Source organism: Dufourea novaeangliae, unplaced genomic scaffold (genome assembly GCF_001272555.1).
Source record: "Dufourea novaeangliae isolate 0120121106 unplaced genomic scaffold, ASM127255v1 scaffold112, whole genome shotgun sequence".
Classification (NCBI taxonomy): Eukaryota; Metazoa; Arthropoda; class Insecta; order Hymenoptera; family Halictidae; genus Dufourea; species Dufourea novaeangliae.
Window position 1 is genome coordinate 820,447 of NW_015373993.1, and position 25,062 is coordinate 845,508.

The 25,062-nt window shown below is 44.8% G+C and overlaps 2 protein-coding genes across 2 annotated transcripts; both read right to left on the minus strand.

Moving 5' to 3' along the window:
* Positions 1–3,781: 3,781 nt before the first annotated feature.
* LOC107187793 lies at positions 3,782–5,496 on the minus strand. Its single transcript, XM_015575967.1, has 5 exons — positions 5,237–5,496; positions 4,940–5,160; positions 4,253–4,860; positions 4,083–4,188; positions 3,782–4,007 (listed from the first exon to the last, which is right to left on the minus strand). The coding sequence occupies exons 1-5, from the start codon at positions 5,467–5,469 to the stop codon at positions 3,799–3,801; spliced, it is 1,377 nt and encodes a 458-aa protein (XP_015431453.1). The 5' UTR covers positions 5,470–5,496; the 3' UTR covers positions 3,782–3,798.
* A 2,979-nt stretch (positions 5,497–8,475) lies between these two features.
* On the minus strand, positions 8,476–10,810 carry LOC107187814 (ras-related protein Rap-2a). The gene is made up of 3 exons (XM_015575988.1): positions 10,724–10,810; positions 9,277–9,713; positions 8,476–8,761 (listed from the first exon to the last, which is right to left on the minus strand). The coding sequence occupies exons 1-3, from the start codon at positions 10,808–10,810 to the stop codon at positions 8,476–8,478; spliced, it is 810 nt and encodes a 269-aa protein (XP_015431474.1).
* Positions 10,811–25,062: the final 14,252 nt, after the last annotated feature.

Sequence of the window (25,062 nt, forward strand, 5' to 3'; positions counted from 1 at the left end):
GTGTATGTGTATCGTGGAAACGTTCCTGCTCGTAAACCGACCCTCGCCGCGCGACGCGTGCTTTCGCGTACGGTAGACGATTACGTCGAACGGGAGAGGAGGCGATGTAATCCCTTAAGAATATCGAGATCTCGGGGGTGTGTAATATCGAGGAAACGGATCCTGACGGCTGCCTAACAACCATGACGTAGCCGACGGCGGCGCGTAGTCGCGGTGCGTTATTAACGAGAGGCCAGGATCGTTAAGAGCTCGCGCCGAAATCAGCCGTGCTTTACGCGCCGCCCTCTTCATAATAAACCCACTTCCTCCTCCGGAGTGTATCCTTCGTTGCGAACTTAGCCCCTACTTTGCCTGCTCGTCGGCGGTGATCGTAATTTACCGACGCGCGAGTGGGCGGGAGAGAACACAAGAGCCCCGGCGTTACAGGTGGGAAAGTTTGCCTCGTAAAATGTTCGACACACCCGAAAGACGACACACGTTGCTACACCGTCGCCTCGTTATTACGTTCCACTTCGACGGAGAAACGTTTTTCGGACGAAAAGAAATTTCACAATCGCCTGCTTATTGGTTATGCCCTGAAGGGGAAGGCAAATTCCTGGGTTTTTCCAAGTGACGTGGAGATGAAAAACCTCTCCTTCAGGGCGAAGCGGACGCCAGAAAAATATACTCTCAACGGTAGGGTTTATGGCTGTATTGTCTGCGAGTCAGCGCGCCCCGGTAAGGCCCGGCGCGGATGGGTCCCAGGTTACCGAGCGCATGTGGCGGACTACAGACCAAATGTTCGTTTCTTTTGTCTCTTATTCCATTTTGCCTAACTGAACGAAGGAAATAAAATAATAAAAAATAACGGTATCGTCTGACTCTATAGCCGTCGTTTCGGTCTACGACGGAACAAGGTGCAAAAGTCACGTGACCATTCGTCTATCGGGCGAGTGATCCGGCCGAATTAAGCTTCAATCGAGACGCTCTAATGGTTTTTAATTACGGCGTGAATGACAATTAATATCGGGATAATTCGCATGCAAGCGCGACGCCGCTGTTGTGTACGCAGATTTCGGATTCGGCCGATATTTGTTGCTCGACTATACCCCCGCCGTATCGACCGATTGTTCGTGCAATTCCCGTGGAAATTAACTGGAAATATCGTGGCAAGAATTCATATTGAAAGATCTCGTTTGAACGGTGCTGGATGCAACGGTATCCGACAAGCAAAGGCCGTCTCGCGTAAATACACCTGACACGGCAAGTTCGAGATTACGCGACTCCCCGCCGATAGACACCTTACCGTTCGCAATTTAACCATGAATAATTCACCGTCGGAGCTCAAAAGTAAATTCATCGCCTCACACGGATAGACTCGGGAGAGGGAGAGAGCACGAAAGAAGAGCGCCAGACGCGGGCGGATTTACTCTTGCACTTTATTCTCGTGAATTATTCACGCACGGATTACCGAGACACCGTGATACGGTCAACGGGAGCATTTGTAAAGGTGTAGCCACGGTGTGCGTCGCGAAACGTGAACGTGAAAAAATCGTGACGTTGATGGAACTTGAGCGGAAGACAATTGGTTGACGGGATATGGGGTGGGGAGGGTGAGTTACGTCGATAGCGATGCGAACAAATCATCGTCCACGTAGAAATACTACCACGTCGATACGTCGAACTGTCTACATCTCTCCCGTTCACGTCTGTATATTATTGCTGAATCTGAAAATAGCGCTTGTCTACGAAATTATCGATAGCTCGCCTGGTATCATCCGGTGGAAACCAAATACGTACCGCAGATACACGGGAATATTAGAACACGACCAACAACGGGACGAAAAGTGACAGTTCTCGTCGAAATTTCATACCCGTAACCAGGTAACGCGTTTACGAGGCGAAAGAATCATTTATATACAAGCCGGCCGAGGGTGAGATATTACGGCCTAACGTAAAACGTCGGGGATCGTGCGAACGCTCCGAATCTAGTTAACCTTCATCATTTTATTCGGCGCTCCTGGCTAATGAAGCATTCAGGCCAGACGAGAAAGGTCGAATGACAGAGAAGAAGAGAGAAACGGAGAGTGTGTGAAAGAGAGATACAGTACATACAACACGGTGAAATGGTTCGACAATCGGAGAAGCCGATGGGAACGGCAGAGGGGTGGGACGGGGTGAGAGAGAGAGATAGCTGAAGACGGATTGAAACACGGCAGAAGTTCCAACAGGCTAATTATAGGAGGTTCATTCCGCTTGGCCTTTAATCGCTCGATTACGAAGGACAAAGGGCGTCTGGTATAATGGCCAGACAAAGGGATATTAAGTAGAGAGTTTCAAGCGATACCGCAATTCGTACGACACGATTATTAATCGCACGACTGGAATGGCTACGCGAATAGGTGTATCTCGCGGATGCAAACCGCATATTCGCTTTCTGTTAAATCGTGTATTGCACAATATTCCTACCTACGCTCGTATTTACTCCCGTTTGCGTTTAGGATTGGGTTTACCGGTGAGGGTAATCATTGTGGAACAAGGAAAAATTGTATTTGATTTACTTGCGACACCGTGTCTTTATTGTCTATGGTTCCGCGTATTCGTATCCTCTGCCTATCTTGATCCTGAAATAACGGCGCACTTAATTGATATAACATATAAAAAAATGTGTTCATTGATAGAATTTTTAACGAAGTTCGTAACAATGTCCCGAGTTACGCTAGTGATCCAAGATTCATGGTCAATATTTCACAAAAGATACCAATCGAACAATGAAATGGTTTATCACGAACTACCGCAGCGGGATTTTGCCATTAAAATTTGTTGCCGTGTAGAAGTTCCACCTATCATCTTCATTTCTGCGTTAAAATGTACGTCTATTAGAAATATACACGTTCTGGAAAAGTACTGGCACAAAGAAGGAAACTTAAAGTACAGGCAAAAAGACTGTTAAGTCCACGGCACATGAATGCACTAAAAGAGAGTAGATCTTCCAGTCTCATTTTCTGAAGTCCCAGAAGCTCGAGCTTCCTTTTTACTTTTATAACCTTCCTTCTGGTTTCTTTCATTCTCATCAACGTCTGTGGGCCATGTGCACAAATGGATGTCACATTCAAGAGGTGATGGAAGTAGAAGATCTGTGGTACTATTAATTTTAATTGCGGTAAAAGGTGGGTCTCGACACGTGGCAAAATCTTCTTCTATTTTAGAAGAAAAGTTGATATCACTTAATTACTCTTCATCTTGACTTCTATAAAATCAAAACAAGTATCTTACATAGCTTTATACGCAAAATAACTTTATATTAATATTTATTTTTAACAGAACCATTTAAGCATGTTAATAAGTAATATAAAGTATTCATAAATGGCGCGCAATATATCGAAAGCAATGTATAGTAGGCTTTTCAAATACTTGAATCTCATTGGCAGAGTAGAATTGATCTCAGCCAATGGGAGCGTGGCCGCTAAACGGTACGTTCAAACCGACGCTTCGTGCAGATTGTCGTTACTTTTAAACGGTGCGGAGTTGTTTGTGAAAGTGCAGTGAAAAGTCAGTTATTATTAATTTATTATTACTTATTTTGTTTCAATTGAAGTATTAGCATTAGATTTGTGTGTGGAATGGAGTAAAATCGAGTTAGTTCAGTTTTATGGCAGTATTTTCTTATTACTTACGTCGATGGCCTCATATGCCCAGGTATGTTCTACTTATTTAAAAATAACGATTGATTTCCAAAATGTCATTCTACACATATATATTTATTGACGAAATATAAAAAATATAGTACCAATTAAAAAGTATGTCAAATATTAGCAACTAATGTAATGTAAATGTTATGCGGTTCTCTTCCTGAGTGCCATTATCAGTGGGAGTAGGTATTCTTTCGGGATTGGAAGTAGACAGAAGTCTAGGTTCCATTAATAGTGCATAATTTACTGATACAGTATCATTCAATGTCCGTTCTTCGTTATTATCATCCGTAATTGTAAATTTGCCAATTGGTACCTGAACCTCCGATAAGCCCTCTACACATAGTAACAGTTTCTTATTCAATCGTACTAGACTTATTTAGCATATGCAATAAATATAAATTCACTTACGCCACACTTTGAAGGTATATGTTAATGTTTTTGGACAATAACATACGACTTCACCGACAATGAACTCTGATACTTGTGGAGTGTAGTCTGAACCAATCTTAAGCATCTGAGAAATCAATTTGTGTAAATATATGATAACATTGAGATATTTCCATTATTCAAATACTTACTTTAAAAGCTACAACATCTTTAAGTTCAGGTTTTTTCGTCATAACTGGATAGCCATCTAGACCTACATTTAATAATTCCTTTCCTTCTTGCAGCTGTTTGATCAAATTTTCACTCTCGTCTTTCTTCTCAAAGGAAACATCAAGTTGAGTCTGTTCATCGGGTATATGTTCAATTTTGATTTCTTGCTTAATGTTTTGGCTTGTGAAAGTAACTGGTGTAGAATTTTGACCCAATGATAATAAGTTATCAAGTTCATGAGAAACTGTTACTTCGTTAGTGGAAGATTCATTCGTTTCTTCTCTGTGGGTGATTTGCTTTCTGTTAGCTTTTGCGGTGTCCAGAGTGTCAAATCTTATATGCTTGCTGGATGGGATGATGCAAGAATTTATTATCACAGGTTTCTTTACTTGTGTTTCTGTGTCTACATTTTTGTTCGGTGTTTCGTTAATCGTTTGCGCCTTCTTTTTTTTTCTACTTCTTTTTCGTTTTCGAGTTAGATTATTGTCTGTATTTAATTTGTCAATTGTGTTCCTATCTACATTTGACTCAATTGTACAATTAGCTTCATTTTCTGGTTTATAAGATAATGCACTGGTTTCTAAAACATCTAAAAGGATAAAATTTTTAATTATAAAATCCTTTACTTGAATTAAAAAAGTTTCACTAATTCAGTAACATCATCTTACCACTTTGAGATCCGTTGAGAGTTTTATTCAATTCATTCTCTTGAACTAAAGCTGACTTAGATTGAATTGGAAGAATATTAGTCTGTGATTCTTTGTCTGAAACATAATTATTTTTAATCACAGGCTTTGTAAAGTTGTTCTGCAACGTTGGTACTGTTGTTGTGTTTATTCTTGTATCAAGTAGGTATGACTCTCCTTGAAGACCTGTTCCTGGACAAACTCTGTAACATATCAATAGAAAGATCACTATATTTATTATACACTGTATTTAGTAATGGAATAAATAAGAATCCTTACAGAATTGTTTCATTCTCTTTGAGAATACGAATATCCTCATTCGGTGGCAGATATTCAGTTGTATGCAACATCAAATGGAACGGTTTTTTTATATTAACTAGCTTTGTGATATGACCTATCACGTGAGAGATTTGTAGCATTTTCGTACTGTCGACAAAAATCCAACAAAACCGACGCGCATCGTTGTAATAATTGCATAAATCGAGCTTAATGCGAAAATTCCGTACATTCATTATTCCGGCACAGAGAACAACATATATCTGATCGGTGGTTCAGGTTATGTTTAATCATTAATGATTGTTCACTGACGTACTCTTACGGCTAGTGCCAGGAACTACGAACATTTATGTATCAAATAAAACCTGCCAAATCAGTGGCGGACTCTATAGTGAATGATCAACCATAGGTAAAGCGTGAGAGAATTTACGCTTATATACATTATTTGAAATTGTTCTCTACGTTATCAGCGCAAGATATACCTCTTGTTCTGTGAGAGAATTCTCTGAGAGAATATAGTGGTCAAACAGAAAGAAAATAAAGAGAATGGACAAAATTCTCAATGAATCATATTAATGAAATTGGTGGTCACATATGTAAAACTTCAGTTAATTTCAATGGTGCTTTGGTATACTATACTTATATTTACATATTGTACGAGAACAGTCTTAGTACTTGTATAAATTTATTTATATTTATATCAGTTGTTGTTACTTAATAAAAATCCAAGTATCAGCTTGGATATATTATACTTAATCATCTACCATACTATATAGTTAAATTTATTAGTAAACTAATTCAATAGAAACTCTAATGAGTAAGGCTTAATAATAGATATCATTTGCTACAGTCCTCTTACTATTTGTTTCATCAGAATACAATAGAATGGAAGAAGGGAACGAGTAATTTCCAGAGTCTTTGAATATGACATCCATCTTTTATTTAATTTCGGATAACGCAACGATACAAAGTCAAGAGCTCACGCTACTAGTGTACTCTGTCACCATATGTTTCATGCGGAACTACGCTAGAAATTAGTCACAATCGTGTCCAGTGTGGCCTGACATGTCTATTCTCACGTGGATCAAGGTAATTACGCGTGAAACATCAGATCACGCGGTTTTTGATGTTCGCTCGTTATGTCGTTTGATCTAGATAACATTAAGTCTAAGTAACACGAAGTAATGGGGTTGCAAGTTCAGGTAAATAGGTATTTCAGCAGAAGGTTCGCCTTATACAGAATTCCGAGCGATCCGTGAAGCTTTGACTTGAACGCGATTTACAATCAAATAGATTTATCCTCTTATCGCGATGTGCGATATTTCATGGGTACATTAAACGCCGTAGATCACGCCCACGCCCGTTGCCGTTCAATTTTTCTTTATTTAATGTAAAATTATGGCCCAATGTGGGCATCGATTCAACGAAATATCCACATCACAATATTTTATTATTTACATAGACTCTCTACAATTTATGCTAACGATGTATATATATATCTATATTTATAACGAAGTATATATTGTATATGTATATATATATATATATCGTAATACAAAGATGACATTCTTCTCAAACGTTATATAATTACAATGTCGTACGACAACGTAATGTAATAAATGCTTGCGTCTAAATCGTAAAATCAGCGATCGTTGCACACAGTTCCTCGAGGTTCATTCGTCCGGATGCTTTGCCATTATCTTTACCGAAAACGATAATGTAGACGCTAGTTTTTTCTCTTTCAGCGTACAGCACGTACGATAACACTATTTAAAAAGCTAGTTCTGCGATCGAACAGAGTTTGTACCTGGTGTTCGGTGTTCACCTGAATGTTATTGTACTCGGACAGTAACTCAGGCTCGGGCAAGGCAATCGTGTATAATAATTTTTACGTATATCGTAATTGACAAATAATTCGATATTTCATGTAAATAGGAGGGGCGACTCTGTTGTACTCCGCGCCACTGTTCCATAGAAATAGATTGTGTTTATCGTGAACCAATAGAATTTGGTCGGTTTTTGACGGCGCTTAGAAGATAATTTTTGAATCGTGGATCGAAGCGGCAATGATATTACGCATCGAAGGGATCACGTGACACGATGTACATATAAAGACCAGGTGTGGGCGACTGAAATATTCAAACGACTGGCCAACGATACTTTATAAAACGATCCACGGATGTTCCGCATGTTCGTAAATGGGTAATAAGATAGTGAACGGGCAGTGGGAGACAATCTTGAAATAGAATATTTTTATAGGATACTTCGATACATTCGTAAGGATAGGAAACTACTGGTTCTATAATTCGGAATAATTATGTTAAACCCGACGTAATTCGGTCGATACTTGGTCGACAATCGAACCCGCAAGTAGAATGCTTGCGGTATCGAATAAACAATAAAGGTGTCCATACATCGAGATTAGAATTGAAAATCGGTAGAATAGAAGAAAACAAATGTATCGTAGGACGAAGTCGCGGTTCGTACGATCGAGAAACAGTTCCATCGTCGGTAGATTTTCTTTTCTAATCAGGAAGGAAGTACATTGGATTTCATCGAATTTCGGGGACGTAGATACTTTTTAATCGTGGACAAAATCGAGAATACATCGAGTACGTGAGATCTGCGCTAAACACATCGAATTATCGAAAAAAGTGGACATTTAATCTTTGATCGTTAATCAATTATCGTTAAATTGGCCTTTCCTTAAACCATTCGGTCGCGGTTTCTTATAGAATAGATTCGTTCTACGAACTTTATCCTAATCGTCGAAAATGTTAAAAGTTCCCGTCGGTGATCGAACAGAGGCCGTCTTCTCTAGGGTAAAAGTTCTCCAAGAAGTTGTGCGCTCTCGATCGAACGATTGAGAGGAGTATACCGATATCCGGTCGGTCTGCCTCGTAGCGTGCGTAACGTCGAGGTCCGCATGACCGATAATCACGGAAGAAGAAATTACCGGCGTTCCTCGAAAAGCTGGTTCTCTATATATTTTTTCGGTCCCCGGGTGTCTCTACCCGTCCAATTCCATCGTGATTGTGGTGGCCGCCGTTCGACGATCAATGACCACGGTTCGCCACGCGAAACACGTCGAGATCGATGAAAAGTGGAATTACCGATCGATCGTAATCGCATGCGAATGGAATCACTTGGTTAAATCGACGAGGCATAGTTTCTCCCTCCCTACACCCCCCCTTTTCCCCCATTCTCTCGCTCGAATCGGCAGACACGTTGCAGTCAGATCCTTACGAGAGAATGCAGGAATTCCTCTTGGACTCGGATCGCTCGCGGATCTGTTGTAAATGCTGGAGCTGGGCCGGGGATGGCACGTGAGCGCTGCTGCTACGAGAATTCAAATGCTGCGGCGGTGGCAATGACTGCCGACGACGTCGTCGCAGCGCCGGGCTTAAATTGTATTTCAGCTTCGCCTGTATTAGAAGTTCCTTGAACACCTGCGAGATGTTCACGTTTTCCTTTGCCGAGACCTCCACAAAACCGTTCTCCCATTTTATCGTGACCAATTCTCTCGTGCTGTCTGTGTCCACCTGGAATCACGAGGAACATCGGATAGTAAACGGTGTGTCCGCCAAGTCTGTCTTGTAGAATCGAATATATAACTGCGTTAATTATTACGATCGATGGAACGAGAACAACACCTTAGCATGGGGAATGTTTACTGCCAGTAGATATAGCGACTACTAGTCAGACGAGAGTGTGTTCCCACGCATTTTATTTTTCATTTTACGATTTCTTTTTAAGACCCAATCTACTGTCTACGGTAATCTAGTTCCCTAAACATACATTATTTACACACCTACTTGAACAATTTTTTCATTTGTATTCGAATGTGAAAATTGTTGTTTAGAACGAAGGGTTTGATCCAGTTAAGTAGGTACACTCGACCGTTGGTAAATACATACTTCAGTAAGTTCATGCAGTTCCCTGTGTTGGCTGTGTTATAAATAATTTACCGTTCTGGTCCTGAACCCGTGAAACTAATCCCCGAAATAAAAAAAAAAAAGAGAAAAGCAAGTCCCTGAAATCACGTAGAAAATCGCGGTCGTACCTCTTGTTTCGAGTCGACCAGATCGACTTTGTTCCCGACAACGACGATCGGGACCGCGCCCTTCATACTGTAGATCTGCGCCTTGAGGGTCTCGACCTCGAGAAACGTGTTCGCGTCGTTAACGTCGTACACCAGGATAAAAGCGTCCGCGGATTTGATGGAGAGGTCTCTCATGGCCGGGAACTCGTACGAGCCGGACGTGTCCAAGATGTCGAGCGTCAGATGGACCCCGGAAACGTTAAAATCCCCGTGATGCATCTCCTCCACCGTTCGCTTGTACTTCGGTGTGAATGTGTTGTAGAGAAACTGATTGATTATCGCCGACTTGCCGACCTTCGCGGCGCCCATCACCACGATCTTGTGCCTTATGTTGCTCTCGGCCTGTTTACCGCCGCCGCTGTCCGACTCCGACAGTCTCTCGTTTCTGCAAAATATTCATCGATCCCCGTAGGTCTATTTCGGTGTCGAAATAAAGTCGGGGGAGGTTTTTCGATCGAGTAAACAACGGTCGTAGTCGGGAAATGTGATCATACTGCGGCGATAAATGAAAATTGGAGCTCGAGAAGAGAGAAATGGGAACGAAGGTTTTTTTCTTCCTCTTTTTTTTATGTCCCCATTCGACCCCATCGGTTCTGACCTCTAACGAGGATGGACGACGTAAATAAAAGAGGGTAAGCATCGCGCGTTTAAGGGGACAACGGCCCAGATAAGAGAATAGCCGCTAATGAACGTTAAAGATCCCTTTCAACGGCATCGCACGTTATTGACTATAGCTGGGCGTTTTGTGTAGGTCCGTCCTGAATTCCTAGGCGACTATTACTTCCCTGGGATATCCACTCCGCGAGGCGAAGCACTCCCGGTGCTTTTGCATGCACCAGATAACAACTGTTCCTAAGTATCTTCGTCTTCGTAATCATCCACGCTTATTACAGGAAGGAGTCAGCCGCGGTTATTACCGACTGCACAAAGGAGGACAGAAGGACAGGGAGGGAGAGAGAGAGAGAGCCGAGATTCCCTTTTTGCGAAAGTCTCGCCGCAAAATTAAAGCTCAGCCCCACCCTAAGAGCCGAGTCAAGAGGCAGGCCAGGAATGAAGAGACCGCGGCCGAAAGGAGGAAAGCAGAAGGATGGGGTAAGTGGTTGAAAGTTGAATATGTTTCGCGTTCCGTGGTGCTCGTGGTCTTTTTTCTCGTTTCAGCAGAGTTTCGGTGTTTCGCGAGATTTTACGCAACTTTCTTGCCCCGTCGTTAATATCCAATCGTGTTTAATATTCCGACAAAGACAATCGTTTACGTTCGAAAGATATTCGCGAGTGGTCAAATAACAAAGAATGCGTTAGCGGTATTTCTTTCGTCGTTATCAAATTTTTCGTTCCCGTTAACGCGATTGGCGGGAGATATATATGTATTGTAGGTTTTCTTACCTAACGTGTTTCGTCGGTCCATCCTCCTGGCCCTCCTTTAACGACGACGGCTGTAGACTGAAACGACGGCGAAACTGATGCCGACCTTTCATCATTTGTGCCCGAGTGTTCCTATAAAAGAAAAGAACAGGATTCGTGAGTCCATTTCGCGTGAGGATGTGAAAAAAAAAAAATAGTAGAGAAATTCGAACAGTAAAGATCGGCGACATGTTGTTTACTTCGCGTAATGTATTGAATCGTTAACCCTTTAATTAGTATAACGATGAGACGAAAATTTTGCGAAACACTGACGCCAGGCAATGGTAACAGGCATTCCCGATTGATCCACCTACAGATAGACGGATAGATATTAATGTTTCTGCTGATAAAACTGGGACGAGCTCACACGCGTCAAATATCATATCGATCGGTACCGAGGAAGGAGCGCCACGAAAAACTTTTCCTCGCGTCTAAACGAAAACGTGTATTAACCAAGCTTGTCGATGTAATTTCGAGTCTTGCTCGACGATAAATATTCAAGAATCTACGTAACCTTTCAGTCTCGCGGGTTAACAAGGATAATCGGGAGTTTAACGAGGAGAATGTTCAAAGTTCCAAAGCTTCGTTGAATGGAATTCATTTGGCCGCGATTTAATGCTCTCATAATCCTTTCCACGGCCGAAGTAAGCCGGTTTTAAGACGCGATTAAGAATATACCCGCGTACCTAGGCTCGCGAGAACCTTATGAATTTGCAAAACAGGCGCGAAAATTATTCACCCCTCTCCCTCTTCCCTCGCTTGCACGGAACGACCCGTTCGTGCGCGTGTAGGTGTTCTCGTTGAATCGGTAACTCGAGTAATTCTCGGGTTCTATGGATCGCATTAATTTTTCAATCTCGTCCACCGTCTCCGTCGCTCTGCGTAATTTCTTTTCTAGGCTGGTGTTTCTTAGTTTTCCTTTCGTTTACGAGTGGGGAGGGCAGGTCTCGATATCGACTCGGGGCAATGAGAACACGGTGAAAAGTGTGCGACTCCGGGAACGGCTGAAAATTCATTGGACGGTTATCGGCGTGAACTTATCGTTGGGCAAACTCGCGTAGAGGATCTAGCCGAAGAACGCGGGGAATGGAAGTGGTTGGCGAGGCGTGCAGTATTTCAATTTATCGCGATGCAACCGATCGATTCTTTCGTATTCCCACGGCTCCTCTAATTTAATCATGGCGTGATTCGCGTGCAGTATCGTTAATATCGTGGCAAAAGTAGCTCGTACGGCAGGGAGGGGGAAGGAGAACAGCGCCCATGGGTGTCCTTTGATTCTTCGCCGTAGGTGGTGACATTTTCTAATCTTGTCGGGGGACGGTTCTCCCGATTCTCCCGTGGATAAACACGTATACTCACTCCCGCGGAACCGTTTGCACACGGATCGATACGCCGTGTAACGCAGTTTCCCATCGTGATAACCGGTGCGTACGCGTGTCCGTTTCCACCCCCCTTAACCCTCATCCCTCCTCCAGCCCGCGGCGACACGAGGCCAGACGCGCGTTCTTGCCGGAGAACAAGAGTTGAAAGATCGATACGCGACCATGATAATTGCCAGGCAGCCTCGGTTGAAAAACCGCTACCGATATCGAAGTTTTCATTGAACTGTTTCCACGCTCGGTGCAACGCCACGCGAATGAGTTTATTAAACCACTCTCCCTCTGTGGCTCCCTTTTAATCAGGAATGATTACATAGATTCTGTTTGTTTGTTTTTTTTTTTTGTTGTATTTGGTTACAATTCGTGGCGTTTCTCGAGCGCAAGTGTCTTCGTTATATATTTGCTGGACGAAGGAACATTCGTTTGATCTGGTTAAAATTAAATTCGATGTTAACACGAATAAAGATAAACGACAATCCTGTAGTTTCTTCAAAGAGAAGTCGGCCGAGATACGACGAATACTGCGTACCTTGTTTTCCTCTCCGTCATTGTACGCCTCGAATTCAGTCGTTTCTTAACGCCTCCCTGCCATCCCCTCTCGTTAAATTTCGACGCTCGTCTTACCTTCGAGTTGGCTACGAAAGGGATTCCGAGATCCTAATTAAAAAACGATCTCGCCGTAAAATTGTATTTCCCCAGTGTCCTCCAGTCGATCGTTTTTCGGTGCTCAGAACGAAGTGAAACTTCGCCGATCCGGCCCAATCACGAGGAACACGTTTTAATCCGTACGTTTATCGGGCTCTATAAAGAAAGCCCCCTCCGAAGAAGCAGCACTGTTATCGATCAACGGTTTTCCGGCTATATTGCCGCTATAAACTGTCAGGGGCCGGTTTGTCCGACTTTTAATCTAGTTCCACGGGAATTCGTTTCCATCGTCTCGATCCGACACCCGAGGGCTGAACGTTCCACGAATTTACCATCTTCTGTGACTTCACCTTTTCGAGATCTTCACCCTCGTTCTCTATCGGAAAACCCTTTCCCACCCCCTCCGGATAATTCGTATTCTTGGGGAGCCTGTCTCTGGGATATAAATTACGGTAATCAGGGAAACGCGCAGCGATCAAGCGCGCTAATATACGCGATTCGCAATTAACCATACGGAATCGGTATCCTTTCCCCCGGGAAACATTTCTTCCCCTCTTATGGAAACATTGCCAATAACCGCTGGAGTGTGTTTATTATTAGCAACGTCGACCGTAGAGCGTGTACGGCCATGACACTTAATGGGGCTGGAATATATCGAACCGTATCGTACGAATAGTCCTTGATTTCATTCTCGGGGATCGCTTCTCTCCACGAAAAATAAATGATATTCTTCGAATTGATAATTCATTCCTCTCCCCGACACACGACCGAAGACCCATTTTCCTCCCGTGGATTTCGGGAGGAGGGACAAATGAATTCTCCGCGATGGTGGTGTGCAGTGTTCGAAATTGAATCGCCAGCAAAATGGTCGGAAAGTCTCTGCGAGTGAAAAGTGTCAGGATAGGGGTGAGGGAGGGGGTTGACCTAGGGTTATGGCTTCGTCCACGTAATCAGATGCGTCTCCGGAAATCCCTGGATCTCGAAATAATCCGAATTAAGTAGATTCGGGAGCTCGTTTCTCCCCGCGGATTCATTTCGCTGCGACGCCCGGTAAATCTTCTCGTTGGCACGCAACCGAGTACCTACCTACTCAAAGAGTGGCTCCGTGGATCAGGTTGGGACCAGGATAGATTAAACTAGAGACGGAAACGTTGTTCGTCACGATTCTAGACGCCCCTCTACTGCCGATGTTTGCGCGGTGCTGCGGGTATCGTTCGCGAGAAGAGCTAAAATTATACCCGAGTCCGGGTGATATACCTCGGATCGATATTCAGATTATCCGAAAAAACAAAAGAACAAAGAAGAAGAAACGATGCGGGTAGGCGGTGGTATCGCGTGCCGTTCTCCACGTTGTCGGCCGCGATAACGGTGCGCGATCGTACAACGAATTCGACCTGTTCGCTTTTCGGTTTATATCCGTTTGTCCTCCCATCCTCCCCTCTCCCCACGATTTATTCGCAAACGATCCGAATACATTTTGTGTTTTAAAGACACTCCGATAGAAACCACGGATTTGCATTTCCAATCTGTCGACGTAGCTCCGACGTTGAATGTCCATGAAATACAGAAAAAAAGAAAACAGGCGGATTGTTTCGACACGGGACGATCGCGCTATTGACGTGTGCGCGTAACGCTTTCGTGTGTCGCTCGCAACAGGAGACGGTTACCGCGTTGACATTAATTAAATTCAGTGAGCGCGTTTAATGCCAGCGTTAACGGGCTCGCCGGGGAAAAAAAAACGAAGCGCCTGACTGTTTTCCGATAAGAGGACGATGTCGCGTCGATTTAACGTTCGTTGTACTTTACGATCGAACCCTTCCCGACGTAGCTGTTTAATACACGTATGTACTCGTTTTCGCGAACGATCGTGTTCTTTACGTTTGCGCGATTAATAGCCTCGAAATTCGGTAGCTTATTCATTTTCACGCGTAGCCTGAATCCAGAGGATTCTTTTGTTTGGTAATGATACCAATTACGAACTTCCCTGAGTTCCCGTCATGGAAGCCAGACGAGCGGGAGAGCTTTTCAAGGCGTTCTTGACAATTTAAGATTTCACAGAGAAGGAGGGTTGCACCGGGTCTCTCATTACCAGGTTTTTGTCAAGAAATGAAAATAGCCTCCGCAGCGCCAAGGCGAGCGTCTTTTTAATCAAGGAAAATTGCCCCGGCTCGGCTGCATGCATATTCATAGAGCGCGCATTCGTGAAGGAATAAGCATCGACGTCGGCAATATATCGAGACGACTCTCTCTTTTCTATCCCTTCCCGTAGATTACTTAAAAAGCTTTCGAACGTGGGCGCTGATCCTTTGAAACGATTCCATCCGGCGACAATCTGATCCGTGTTATTGATTGTTTGCGGAACAGGCGCACGTTCGCTCGGGCCGGTGTAAAATATAAAAGGTACAAGCTCGTGAAATTTCTCGTTTAAGGCGTTCTTCCGCATCGACGGAAACTTTTACGTAACGCGAAAGGTCTCCTCCTTCTATGGACGTTCTCGAAATCTCGCGTTATTTGTCGTCATAAAGGTGTTTACCGGCGATACACACACAGAGGGACCATTTCACACATACACGGTACAAATGCCCAACCCTAGTGGAAAATGCTTTTACGAACTTCGTTCAGCCTCGTAAATTACGCGCGGCCAGGGTAGAGAGGCAACAAGTCCCGCGACGGTGTTTCTCGGTCATGCGAGGTCTCTTCCGCGCGACCCCGGCCGATAATCGATCGTCTTCGGTTTCAGTCAACTTGTCGCCGGTTACGCACCGGTTGATTACACGAAACGTTTATGCACGGGGGTTAGATAAAGAAACTGTAGCGCAGTACAGTACGCGTCATTCTAGCTCTCCCAAGGAACGCGACACAATTTTCTTCGCTAATAAGACGACCTGTGTTGCGCAGGGGAAGAATATGACAGTATATCGTACGACGGGACACAAACTTCTGGATTTAATGGCCAAGTAACCCGAAGGTTCAACTTTCTCCCCTTAGTTCCTGAAAAGCACCGCGAGATAACGTCTCGGATGGGCTCTAATTGTGAAGAAAGAGTAGCATTTCTTCCGGCCGACAGTCACCGTGTACACGACCCGAAACTTCCAACTGTCCTAGTATTTCAAAAGAGCAACGAGGGCTGCCACCTTCCCACCCCTATCATTCGAATCACGGTTGCAAAACTTATCGACCGAATAACTTCAACGTAAACTTCCGCTGCAGTTCCCGTCCCACCTAACAAACTTTCAAAGCGATCTTTCAATTAATCAAGAGACCCGCCCGGAAGTACCCATAAAGGGACGACGCGGGTGATATTCGACGTCGATTCTCCCCGTGAGTAACCAGGGATATATAAGGTGAACCCGTCGAACCGTGAAACGTCCTGTGTCTGTTCTTTGCCGATATTTTCCTCCTCGTCCTGCTGACTCGGCTACACCCAAGCCAATTCCACAGTACCATCGTCGTTCGATTCACAGAACCCCATTCGTCGAACGTGTAACGTGCCGAGGTAACCGGATAGATACCCAATGGTGACGACGTTCTTCTATATATCGGTGAACGCGTATCGTACTGAAAAGAGCAACCGAATTTTCGACCAGAGACGAAATAAGAAAAAGGGACAGAATAGGGGTGGCGGTGAATATCCCCGCGACGGGACGCCGCCGGAATATATGGTGCTTCTGTAGCAAAGAGAGAGAGAAAGATAGAAAAAAAAGTGAAAAACTCGATGGAGAACCGAGAGGGGATCGGCACCCACAACTAGCCAACGTCGTCGTCGTCGTAGCTCGCCCCCCTTACTTCTGCTTTTCTAAACTGGATCGGTGCAATACGACGGAACCCGACAGCACGGAGCCGGCCAGTTCCGTCGACTGACTTCCCTCCCCGGGTCGTTGCTCCACTTTACTCGCACACGCGTTCCCCCCACGACCCACCCATCCACCCACACACATGCTACAACGGTCCGATCATCGTACCAATACACAAAACAGGACTGGTAAACACGCGCGCAGAGCTCCTCTTCGTGTATGTACATATGTACAAAGACCAGCACCGAATTTATTAGTGTTCGAACATCACCCGGTACCTTCCTGTAACCCCGAAATTGTTCGCGTGTCATTCTTGCAGGTGCACACGGATGGGAGGGCAATGATTCCAGGTTTAACCGATATAAGGGAGCGAATCCTTCGTGAGTTATGCGAGCACGTTGCCAATGAACGGCAGCCTTATCCACTTTCCGAAACGCGACCGGTTTCCGTTGACCTTAATGCGGCCTAGGGTCCTACCACCACCGCCACCATATTAACGGGACATTTTTCGCGATGGGGAGAATGGGGTTGTTGCCGGCGACCGAAACCTGGGGGTGGAAATAGGGTATTTTGGTCAACAGAGTGCCAGAGGGAGGGGTGGAACCGAAGGAAAAGTAATTTCGCTTATCGTCCTACGGAACCCCTCCAACGGGCTCGGTCTCCGTGAGGTTCTGGATTACGGATCCCCGTCCGTGCCTACGACCCTCCGGGAAAAGACTATACCCATCTCTTCGACGACCTTTCCCGGGACGGGAGGGAGGCTTGTTTCGCGCCGGCGGCGGCCCATGGAATTAAACGCACACGCGGCCGTTTCGTGAGCCCGCCGGAAACAGAACGACCTAACGGCCCGTCATCCCCTGGCCCCCGACCACACCTTTATAAATGTGCGCCGTAGGAGAAGCGAAGGATATAGAGGGGGGTGTATGGGGAAGAAAATGTGTGCACGGTGACGAGAACGATCGCAAGGGTTCTCTTCTTTCCTCGATGAAAAGCGGGGATGAGTGGATCTGTGTCTGTGTGTTAACTTTGTGTGCTGCGCGGATGTGTAACAAGAACGTGTGTACATGTGCGCGCTTCGTTGGCTACACGTACGTACCTCGTCCCGGAACAGAGACGTTTTGGGAACAACGAAACATAGTCGCCCCCTCCCTGCCACCCATTTCGCGGCGGAGTCTTGACACGCAAGAAATTTACTATTACCTTCGACCGAGAAAGTCCACGGTCCAACTGGGACGCGTCCGGAAAGGGGCATTACTCCAGTTCGACTAGAGTTTGTGTAACACAGTGTGATGGTAGTGGTGCGTGTGTGTTACTACGAGTCGTGGCCATTGGTCGTTCTCGCCGCGTCGTTGATCCTGATATCGTTCCCTTCCTCTCGAAGAAGGATCGCCTCAACGATGGCGATGCTTCCTATGAGGTACGACGCTTTTTTTTTCTCCCTTCTTACGGAATCGAGTGTACGTCGGTAACGTTCGATGGGGTAATCGACTGCGTACGCCCATCGCGACACGTATATTTACGAGCTGGCATTTGTCAGAGAGGATTTACCGGGAGGCGGAGAACAGTCCGCGGATCGTCGCCAGGGGGTGTTTCTTGCGTCTCGCGGATGTATTCTAATGAGACGGAAAGCCATTGCTCCAGTTTCGGTGGCCTGTTTCGACGCCACTCCGGAGCAACCCGGTTCCGTTTGATGATAATGACGTCGACTTGGCTTGAAGAACGGTTCTTCGGCGTACCGAGGGCGGAGAGATATGGTAAGAGAGTTCACCGGGTTGAAAGGCGGTTGATAGATGAGCTGCTTCGGTTTTCTTTTTCTTCGGATAGGAAAATAACGACGGTGGCTTGCGTTTTCGTAGGTCGACGCGTACGATTCTTTATCGGGGAGAAACGTATCCCCGGAGTCCGGCGGATCGGACGAAATGTTTCTGGTCCCGCGTCCATAGAAGGAATCTCGCTTCTTCTTCGGAGCCCTTCGATTTATAAAGCGTGATCCAATAGACTTGTCGTATTGCCCTCGCCCAGATCCTTCGTTCTTGCGACACTGATAAATCGTAGGAGCTTGGTGTTTTCTCGATTCCACGGGAATGTAGATCCCGTGACAGGATTCGACGCGATAGTAAATACCGTTTCACCTCCTTTTCCATTCGCCCATCGACGTTCTGGAAGGAGGTTCCTTTTCACCGCGAGTAATTCGATGTTTTCTTCTGGCCCGTGAAAGACGACGTAATACCGACGGATTTCAGAGACATTGAATTGATAGACGACCCTGATCGAGCCCGTAAAAGCGACGGACGGATCATCTCGTTCTTTATCCGTATCATCGAAGATGGCTTTTGATGGTCCGTTCTATGAGTGTTGACACGTGATATTGTGACACCGGGTATTGTAAACATGCGAGTTTGAGGACGATTCGACGGGACATCATAATTAACGGTCAGAAACAAGATCCGTTGCGATGTATATACCAGTCTATTACCACGAACCTGTCTGGACGGAGCAACGATCACGCACAAAGAGCATGGTTTCCGACGTGTTCGATTCCGTGAAAATCCCAGGAGTCCATTGATACGGATAAAAAGAAACCGAATTCGTATGTCGGACACTTGGATATCGAGAAATTCTAATCAGAGAGACTTTAAAGACCGTAGTAGCTCCCCGATACTAAATGACAAATCCTCCTCAGATAGAAAGAAAGAGGTCGCTCTATTCGTACACTTACGCTACTTGTCTGTCTTCGTACACCCCTATACCACTGCTCGAATCTCCTGTTCCCTTTCCTATCTCGCTCGGATTTTTTGGCAAGTCTTCCGCTATATCTGCTCTTGTAATCCGACGGAAATTTTATAGGGGTTGTTAAGTGAATTAGGAAATTACATCCCCTATGGGGTGCTTCGAGGAGAATTACTTTCGGCCGAACGATCGATCGATATCGAGGGTATTTGGACCAGTAATCAGTTCCACGTACGTGTAAATTCTGCGTGTACCAGAAAAGTGAAATCGTACGACGTATATATACCTGGCAGGATTTACTAAATCCAGATTCTAGCAGAATATCCGGGGTTCTGCGAAGTCTCCTGGAGATCCCAGCGTCCAGATCTACTCGGCACAGTGTCACCAACCGCCACAAGATTCGTTGATGGACGAGCATGTGGACTCTAAAGACCGAACAAACGTTGCGTAAACCGTGACGCGCACCTGTACTCGCCTCGACGTTCGCCGGTTGACACACGCGTGACACTGATCACCGGGTATTTAGGTTAAACCACGATAACGCAGCCGTCGCTGTCGCAGAGATAAATACGCGAACGGTCACGCCAGGACGCATAAATTTCAGGTATCATTAACGGGTCAGCTCGAGCGCACGCCTCTTTATTCTTGGCGCGACGACGCGGCCTCCTCTTCCGCGCTATTTGTCGCCGAGATAGGGAGGGATGAAAGAATGGAGAAACAAAAAAATCATATTTTAACGAGCCAAAAGCCGCGGCGCCAGTCGAGCTCGTTAAGGGCGGCGACCTGTGAAATTTTGAAATGGCATCCGCGATACTGTCGCCACGGCCATGAAATACAATTAAAACGATGACCAACGGCTGTGCGCACGTACGGATGATTTTTCACGGCTGGACGAAACTTGTGGCGTGAAAATCACAGTTTCGTCGTTTCGTCTTTTTTTTTTTTTTTCATTTCCCGGTACGCGAACGTGGGATCACAAATTCAGTCGAAATGAAACAATGGCCCGCGTACTTTTGGACATTTCAAAAGAAGCGTCGATCGAATTGATGCTTCTGAAATTGTTCCCCGTGAGGAGAATTAATTTATTTCCACGGGACAAAAGCCCATTGAATTACAAAACATTACAGAAGTGACAGATCTACGAAAATAGGTGTGCGAAGAATATATACGAATAACTAGATTACAATTTGGTGCGTTCTACTTCCAGAGTTTAATTTTGAATACGTTATTATCATAACGACCCACGAATTTCAATCCAAGTATTATTCCTATATACATTCGAAACTTCCTAACGAACGTATGCAGCGGACCTCGCAGCATTAGGCGGTCCGAAATTATCGAAATCAACGACGGTGGTCCGCTAACGCGTAACAGAACGTACCGCCCACTGAATAAGACTTAATTGCAGCCTGTAATCCCATTTGGGTACGGGGGAAAATTGAGTTACGCGGCGCGACCGTAGGTCTAGATTACAAAATCATTCTACCCGCTTAACTGGCTCGACCCAGGTCACCGTCGCCTTATGCTTTAATGTTTGTATACACCGCTCCCAACCACCCCCGCGCGTACATTCAGGGAGACTTTAATGCCCCCACGAAACGGAAAATTAAGGCACTTCGGAGAGTGTTTTCTTCCCCCCTCCCCCTTTCGCGGGGGCGTGTCATAAAGGAATGACTGAAAAGTAATTTTCTAAATTCGTCCTTCGAACGACAGCCACGCGCGTGCCCCCTCCGCGATTACGGGGCGCGTCGGTTCACTTTAATTCGTTTTCCTGCCTGCCCGTTAAACTTTTATCCGCGGAAACATGAATCTTAACGTCTGCTTTCCATAATCCATTTTTCCGGGGGCGTGACGCCCAGGTCTCTCGCTCTCTATCTCGTTTGCTCGCTGGAATCCCAGCACGCGCCACGCTCGATTTCAATTTCCACGCTCGATTCGCTAACTTCGCCGTCTGTCCCCGCGCAAAAAGAACACACGTCGAACACAGGGCTGAGCAGGATCGAGGTCGCGAGGGTAGCTGGAAATGTAAACCGTAGTCGTGAGTTGAAACTGGAATATTACGACGGCTCGTGGATGGACCGGTCTAGAGGGTAGCGGCGGCTAAAGACAAACGACCCACCGCGGCGAAATCCACTCAGCGAAGCAAACAATGACGGGATCGCGGGCTGAATAGCAAATTCCGACGCAACGACGGAATTTCGTCAGGTCGGCCCGCACTGCGACGCTTGGAACTTTTCCAAGCGTTTATGGTTAAGCAATTATGGTTGAAATGTCCACCTTTAACAGTTTAGCTTGACCTTCGGAAGATTGTCACGGAGTTACCGTTACCGTCGACAAGATCGTCAAATCGGTCTGTGAATTTAAGGGAAGCTCGTATTTCGTCGTTGGGCAAACAAGTTTAAGGAATGGATAACTGTAACCGTTAAACGGAGTTGAAGGGTGGTCGTGACTCTCGGTGAATCGTCGACCGGAAGTCGATCGTCGGTTGTAACTCGCGATCACGGAAGAACTTATCGAGGACTCGATCGTAATTGGAGATCTCCTCGAATTCGAAGCACGGATAATATTATTTATTTATTTATTTATTGATATACGGGTATAAAACCCTTTAGTATACAATTCAGTTATAATCAGTCAATTGTAGGTAACAATGTGTTGTATAATCTACGCCTAAAAGAGATTTGGGAACTAAAGATTTATACAACACTAGTGCTAGCGTATTTAGAATATTGTTCGTCCATCTGGGATATACATATATCACCAAAGGTATACAACGATGATGGTAGACCCGTAAATAAATGATTATTATTACTAGTAATATTAAATACAAATGAAAACAAGTCAGAGATATTGATTCCCAGGCATCACGGAGTATCATTTGCGAATTTATCCAACAATATTGACTGAGAACTCGCGAAAAACATTCTCGAAAATGCCGGATAGATTCGGCGGGAATTGAACGCAGGGGATAGAATAGCCTGGGGGTGGCACGTACGGGCTGGCGCGCAGAACGAACTGGAAATATAAATGAGACCGTTAGTCGTCCGCGCGGGTGAATATTTTCTCAGGACATCGATGAAGGTCGACCGATCGAATTTGCGTCTCACGAGGAAAGACGAAATCGTGGACGGCGACAAACAGCATGGCAATTCTAGAGAAAGTGTGACGATTCATTCCAAGGGAAACAAAAAGAGAGCTACCAAGAGAGAGAGAAAGAGAAAAATCGCGGAACGTTGCATTCTTCGCACAAGCTGCCTGAATTCCTCGGCTGCGGGACGTTTTTGCTCTTTTCGGAGAGATTTATTCGAAGCGGGACTAGTGTCCCCGTGGCACCGCCGAGGAATGCGACCAATAAATCTGAAATCGTATCGCGGCGCGCGGTGTATTTCCACTCGGGCCGGTATTAAATGTTAATGGACCCATTAATCCACAGCGGCGCGGCGGTCGGAGTTTGAGAAACGCGACAGGAAACGCCTATCGCGACGGGAAAATGGGACAAAAATGTACGCTTCGCGTGATCCGGCCGTATTTGTTTCGTGTTAGAGCGTATGTATACGTGCATGTATAAACAATTCGCGGCGATTAAATTATCGGCGAGCTTTCCACACGAATAGTGAATTTTTTAATACGGATAAGGGTATTATCGATCGCTCGTGATTGGGTCGCGCACAAGATGCGTTTTTTTCCCTCCGTACCCGAAACGGACGACGGAAGAGTTTATTAATAATCGATTTGCTGGAACACAGTTCGGATGGTGGCCGTTATTTGGACAAGTTAAATAAAACAAGAGGACCACGTGCCAGAAAAAATTGTCCGCTTGATCGGCCGATAATCAAGGGGTAACGACGCGTTTCCGTTCGAGAGGATTAATTTTCTTTTTTTCTAAACGCCTGGTAAATCGGGGCGATGCTGCCTTTTTCTTTTTTCTTGTGAAATCATATTGCGGCCGATTGAATTTAACGCTGGAAGCTGGATAGGAATTTATGATATATATAATATTTCGAACACGGATTGATTAAAAGAGAAAAAAACTTCCAGCCGGTTTTTGCACAGCCACTTGGCGTCGCATTGAACTGTTCGAAATATTTAAATCGTCGAACGATGGATGCTCGTATCGTATAATTTCACTAGTGTTAATATACCGTTGGAAATCGTGGTCGATTAGTAAAAACAACACGATTTAACACAATTATTTGCTGAACTCCGTGATGTTATCGGATGCAGGGAACGAGTTTCCATGATTCTTACGAATTCAATTATACGCTTGTGCGCCCACGTTATGGTATTTATTACGGGAAAATAAATCGAAACCGATCAACCAGCGATTAAATTTCTGTCACGTTAATTGCCGAAATGCTCGCCGATGAATTTATTGGATTCGTAATAATGTATGCTTCGTCGTGTGTATCAGCTCGACTCCGCCTTTACGAAACGTTACTGCACGGAATTTTGTCTATGGGACTATGTCGTTTATTCCGATCTTATCGTTTGACTCCGTTTTGTTCGAGGACGTTTACGGAGCTTCTTAACTCGCATCGACGTTCTATCGCGTTTCAGCATACGAACGTGGACTACTTTCCGCGCTATTAGACGACGTCGTATATTCCGTGGGATCATCAAGGCTAGATGATGAAAGAAAATATGTACTTTGGAGAATGCGCAGATCAGTTCGTCGATTTCGAACGCAAACTTGAAGTAATTCCTTTCTAAACGTTAGAACTACCAAGCAAGTCAAAATGATTTGTCGATACACTGTTACAACGACGATTAAAATGTTATGACAATACATTTTCTCAGATCTTTCGCACCTTTTATCACGATATGAAAGTGAAGAAATTAGTCAATTTCTAAATTTCTTAATTTTCAAAGATTTTCACGTTTATCCACCGATCGAAGCAAATATGCGTTTATCGTCGGTAGTTCTAGTGTTAAACACTCTGACGTAGTTGCGTAGAAATTTGTATTACATACGATATTTTTCCAATTTTTTTTTGATGTGACGGAGTTAAACACTACGTTAACAGTGTGACATACATTGGGAAAATTTCACAGGCTGGTTTACTATGAACGTCAAGATCAGGAAGTTGACTTATAATTCGTATCTGTTCAGTTCTGTTTCACGGAATTGAATTTATTTTTTCGTAAAAAATCGCCTCGTCTTGGCTATTGTTACCTTAGCAGTGCAATCGATTCTCTCTCCGTTGGACACGTTCCATTAACTTTTTTTCATTCATTCCCAGCGATATACAATGTCTTCGGAGGAGTAGAAGGGAAAAAATCGTGACCGGTTTTTCCACCTCTTATCCGGTGTGCACAGCCAGTCTGCGTCATCGATGCGTTTTTAATCCCTCCCCATGGACGACCGTTTTATCGGGATGCGTATCCGTTCGTCGCACGGAGAACAGTTAAGCCCCCGGGATACGGGCGTTGCAAAAAACACGAATAACCTTGAAGCATCGATCCCCGTTGTTGCACGGTATCAGAGTAACACTTAATTCTAACAGATTGTAACGTGATTGTATCGCTCGTGGAATTTAATAATTCGCCCGTCTCTTGCAAACGTTGCTGTCGTTCAATTTCACAGTGGTACGTACCTATATAACGCGACCGTTTGCAATTTCGAAGAACGAAAAATGAATTTTAATTGTTTCATTACTGCGAATCGCGTTTTATATTGTACGACACATGAACAGTGAGTAGTAAAACTTTTTACTATACCCATTCTCGATTTCACCGGCAAAGCAATTACATATACTTTTTTTTTGCACATTAACCGTT

Bases quoted from the DNA above. Each gene is read 5' to 3' on its own strand.
- LOC107187793 (XM_015575967.1), bottom strand. From the start codon at position 5,469: ATGAATGTACGGAATTTTCGCATTAAGCTCGATTTATGCAATTATTAC. The intron at 4,861-4,939 runs GTAAGATGATGT...TTATCCTTTTAG, and splicing joins TCTCAACGGATCTCAAAGTG to ATGTTTTAGAAACCAGTGCA. The intron at 4,189-4,252 runs GTAAGTATTTGA...TTGATTTCTCAG, and splicing joins AAGATGTTGTAGCTTTTAAA to ATGCTTAAGATTGGTTCAGA.
- LOC107187814 (XM_015575988.1), bottom strand. From the start codon at position 10,810: ATGAAAGGTCGGCATCAGTTTCGCCGTCGTTTCAGTCTACAGCCGTCG. The intron at 9,714-10,723 runs GTTAGGTAAGAA...TGCAGAAACGAG, and splicing joins AGGATGGACCGACGAAACAC to AGACTGTCGGAGTCGGACAG. The intron at 8,762-9,276 runs GTGATTTCAGGG...GGACACAGACAG, and splicing joins GTACGACCGCGATTTTCTAC to CACGAGAGAATTGGTCACGA.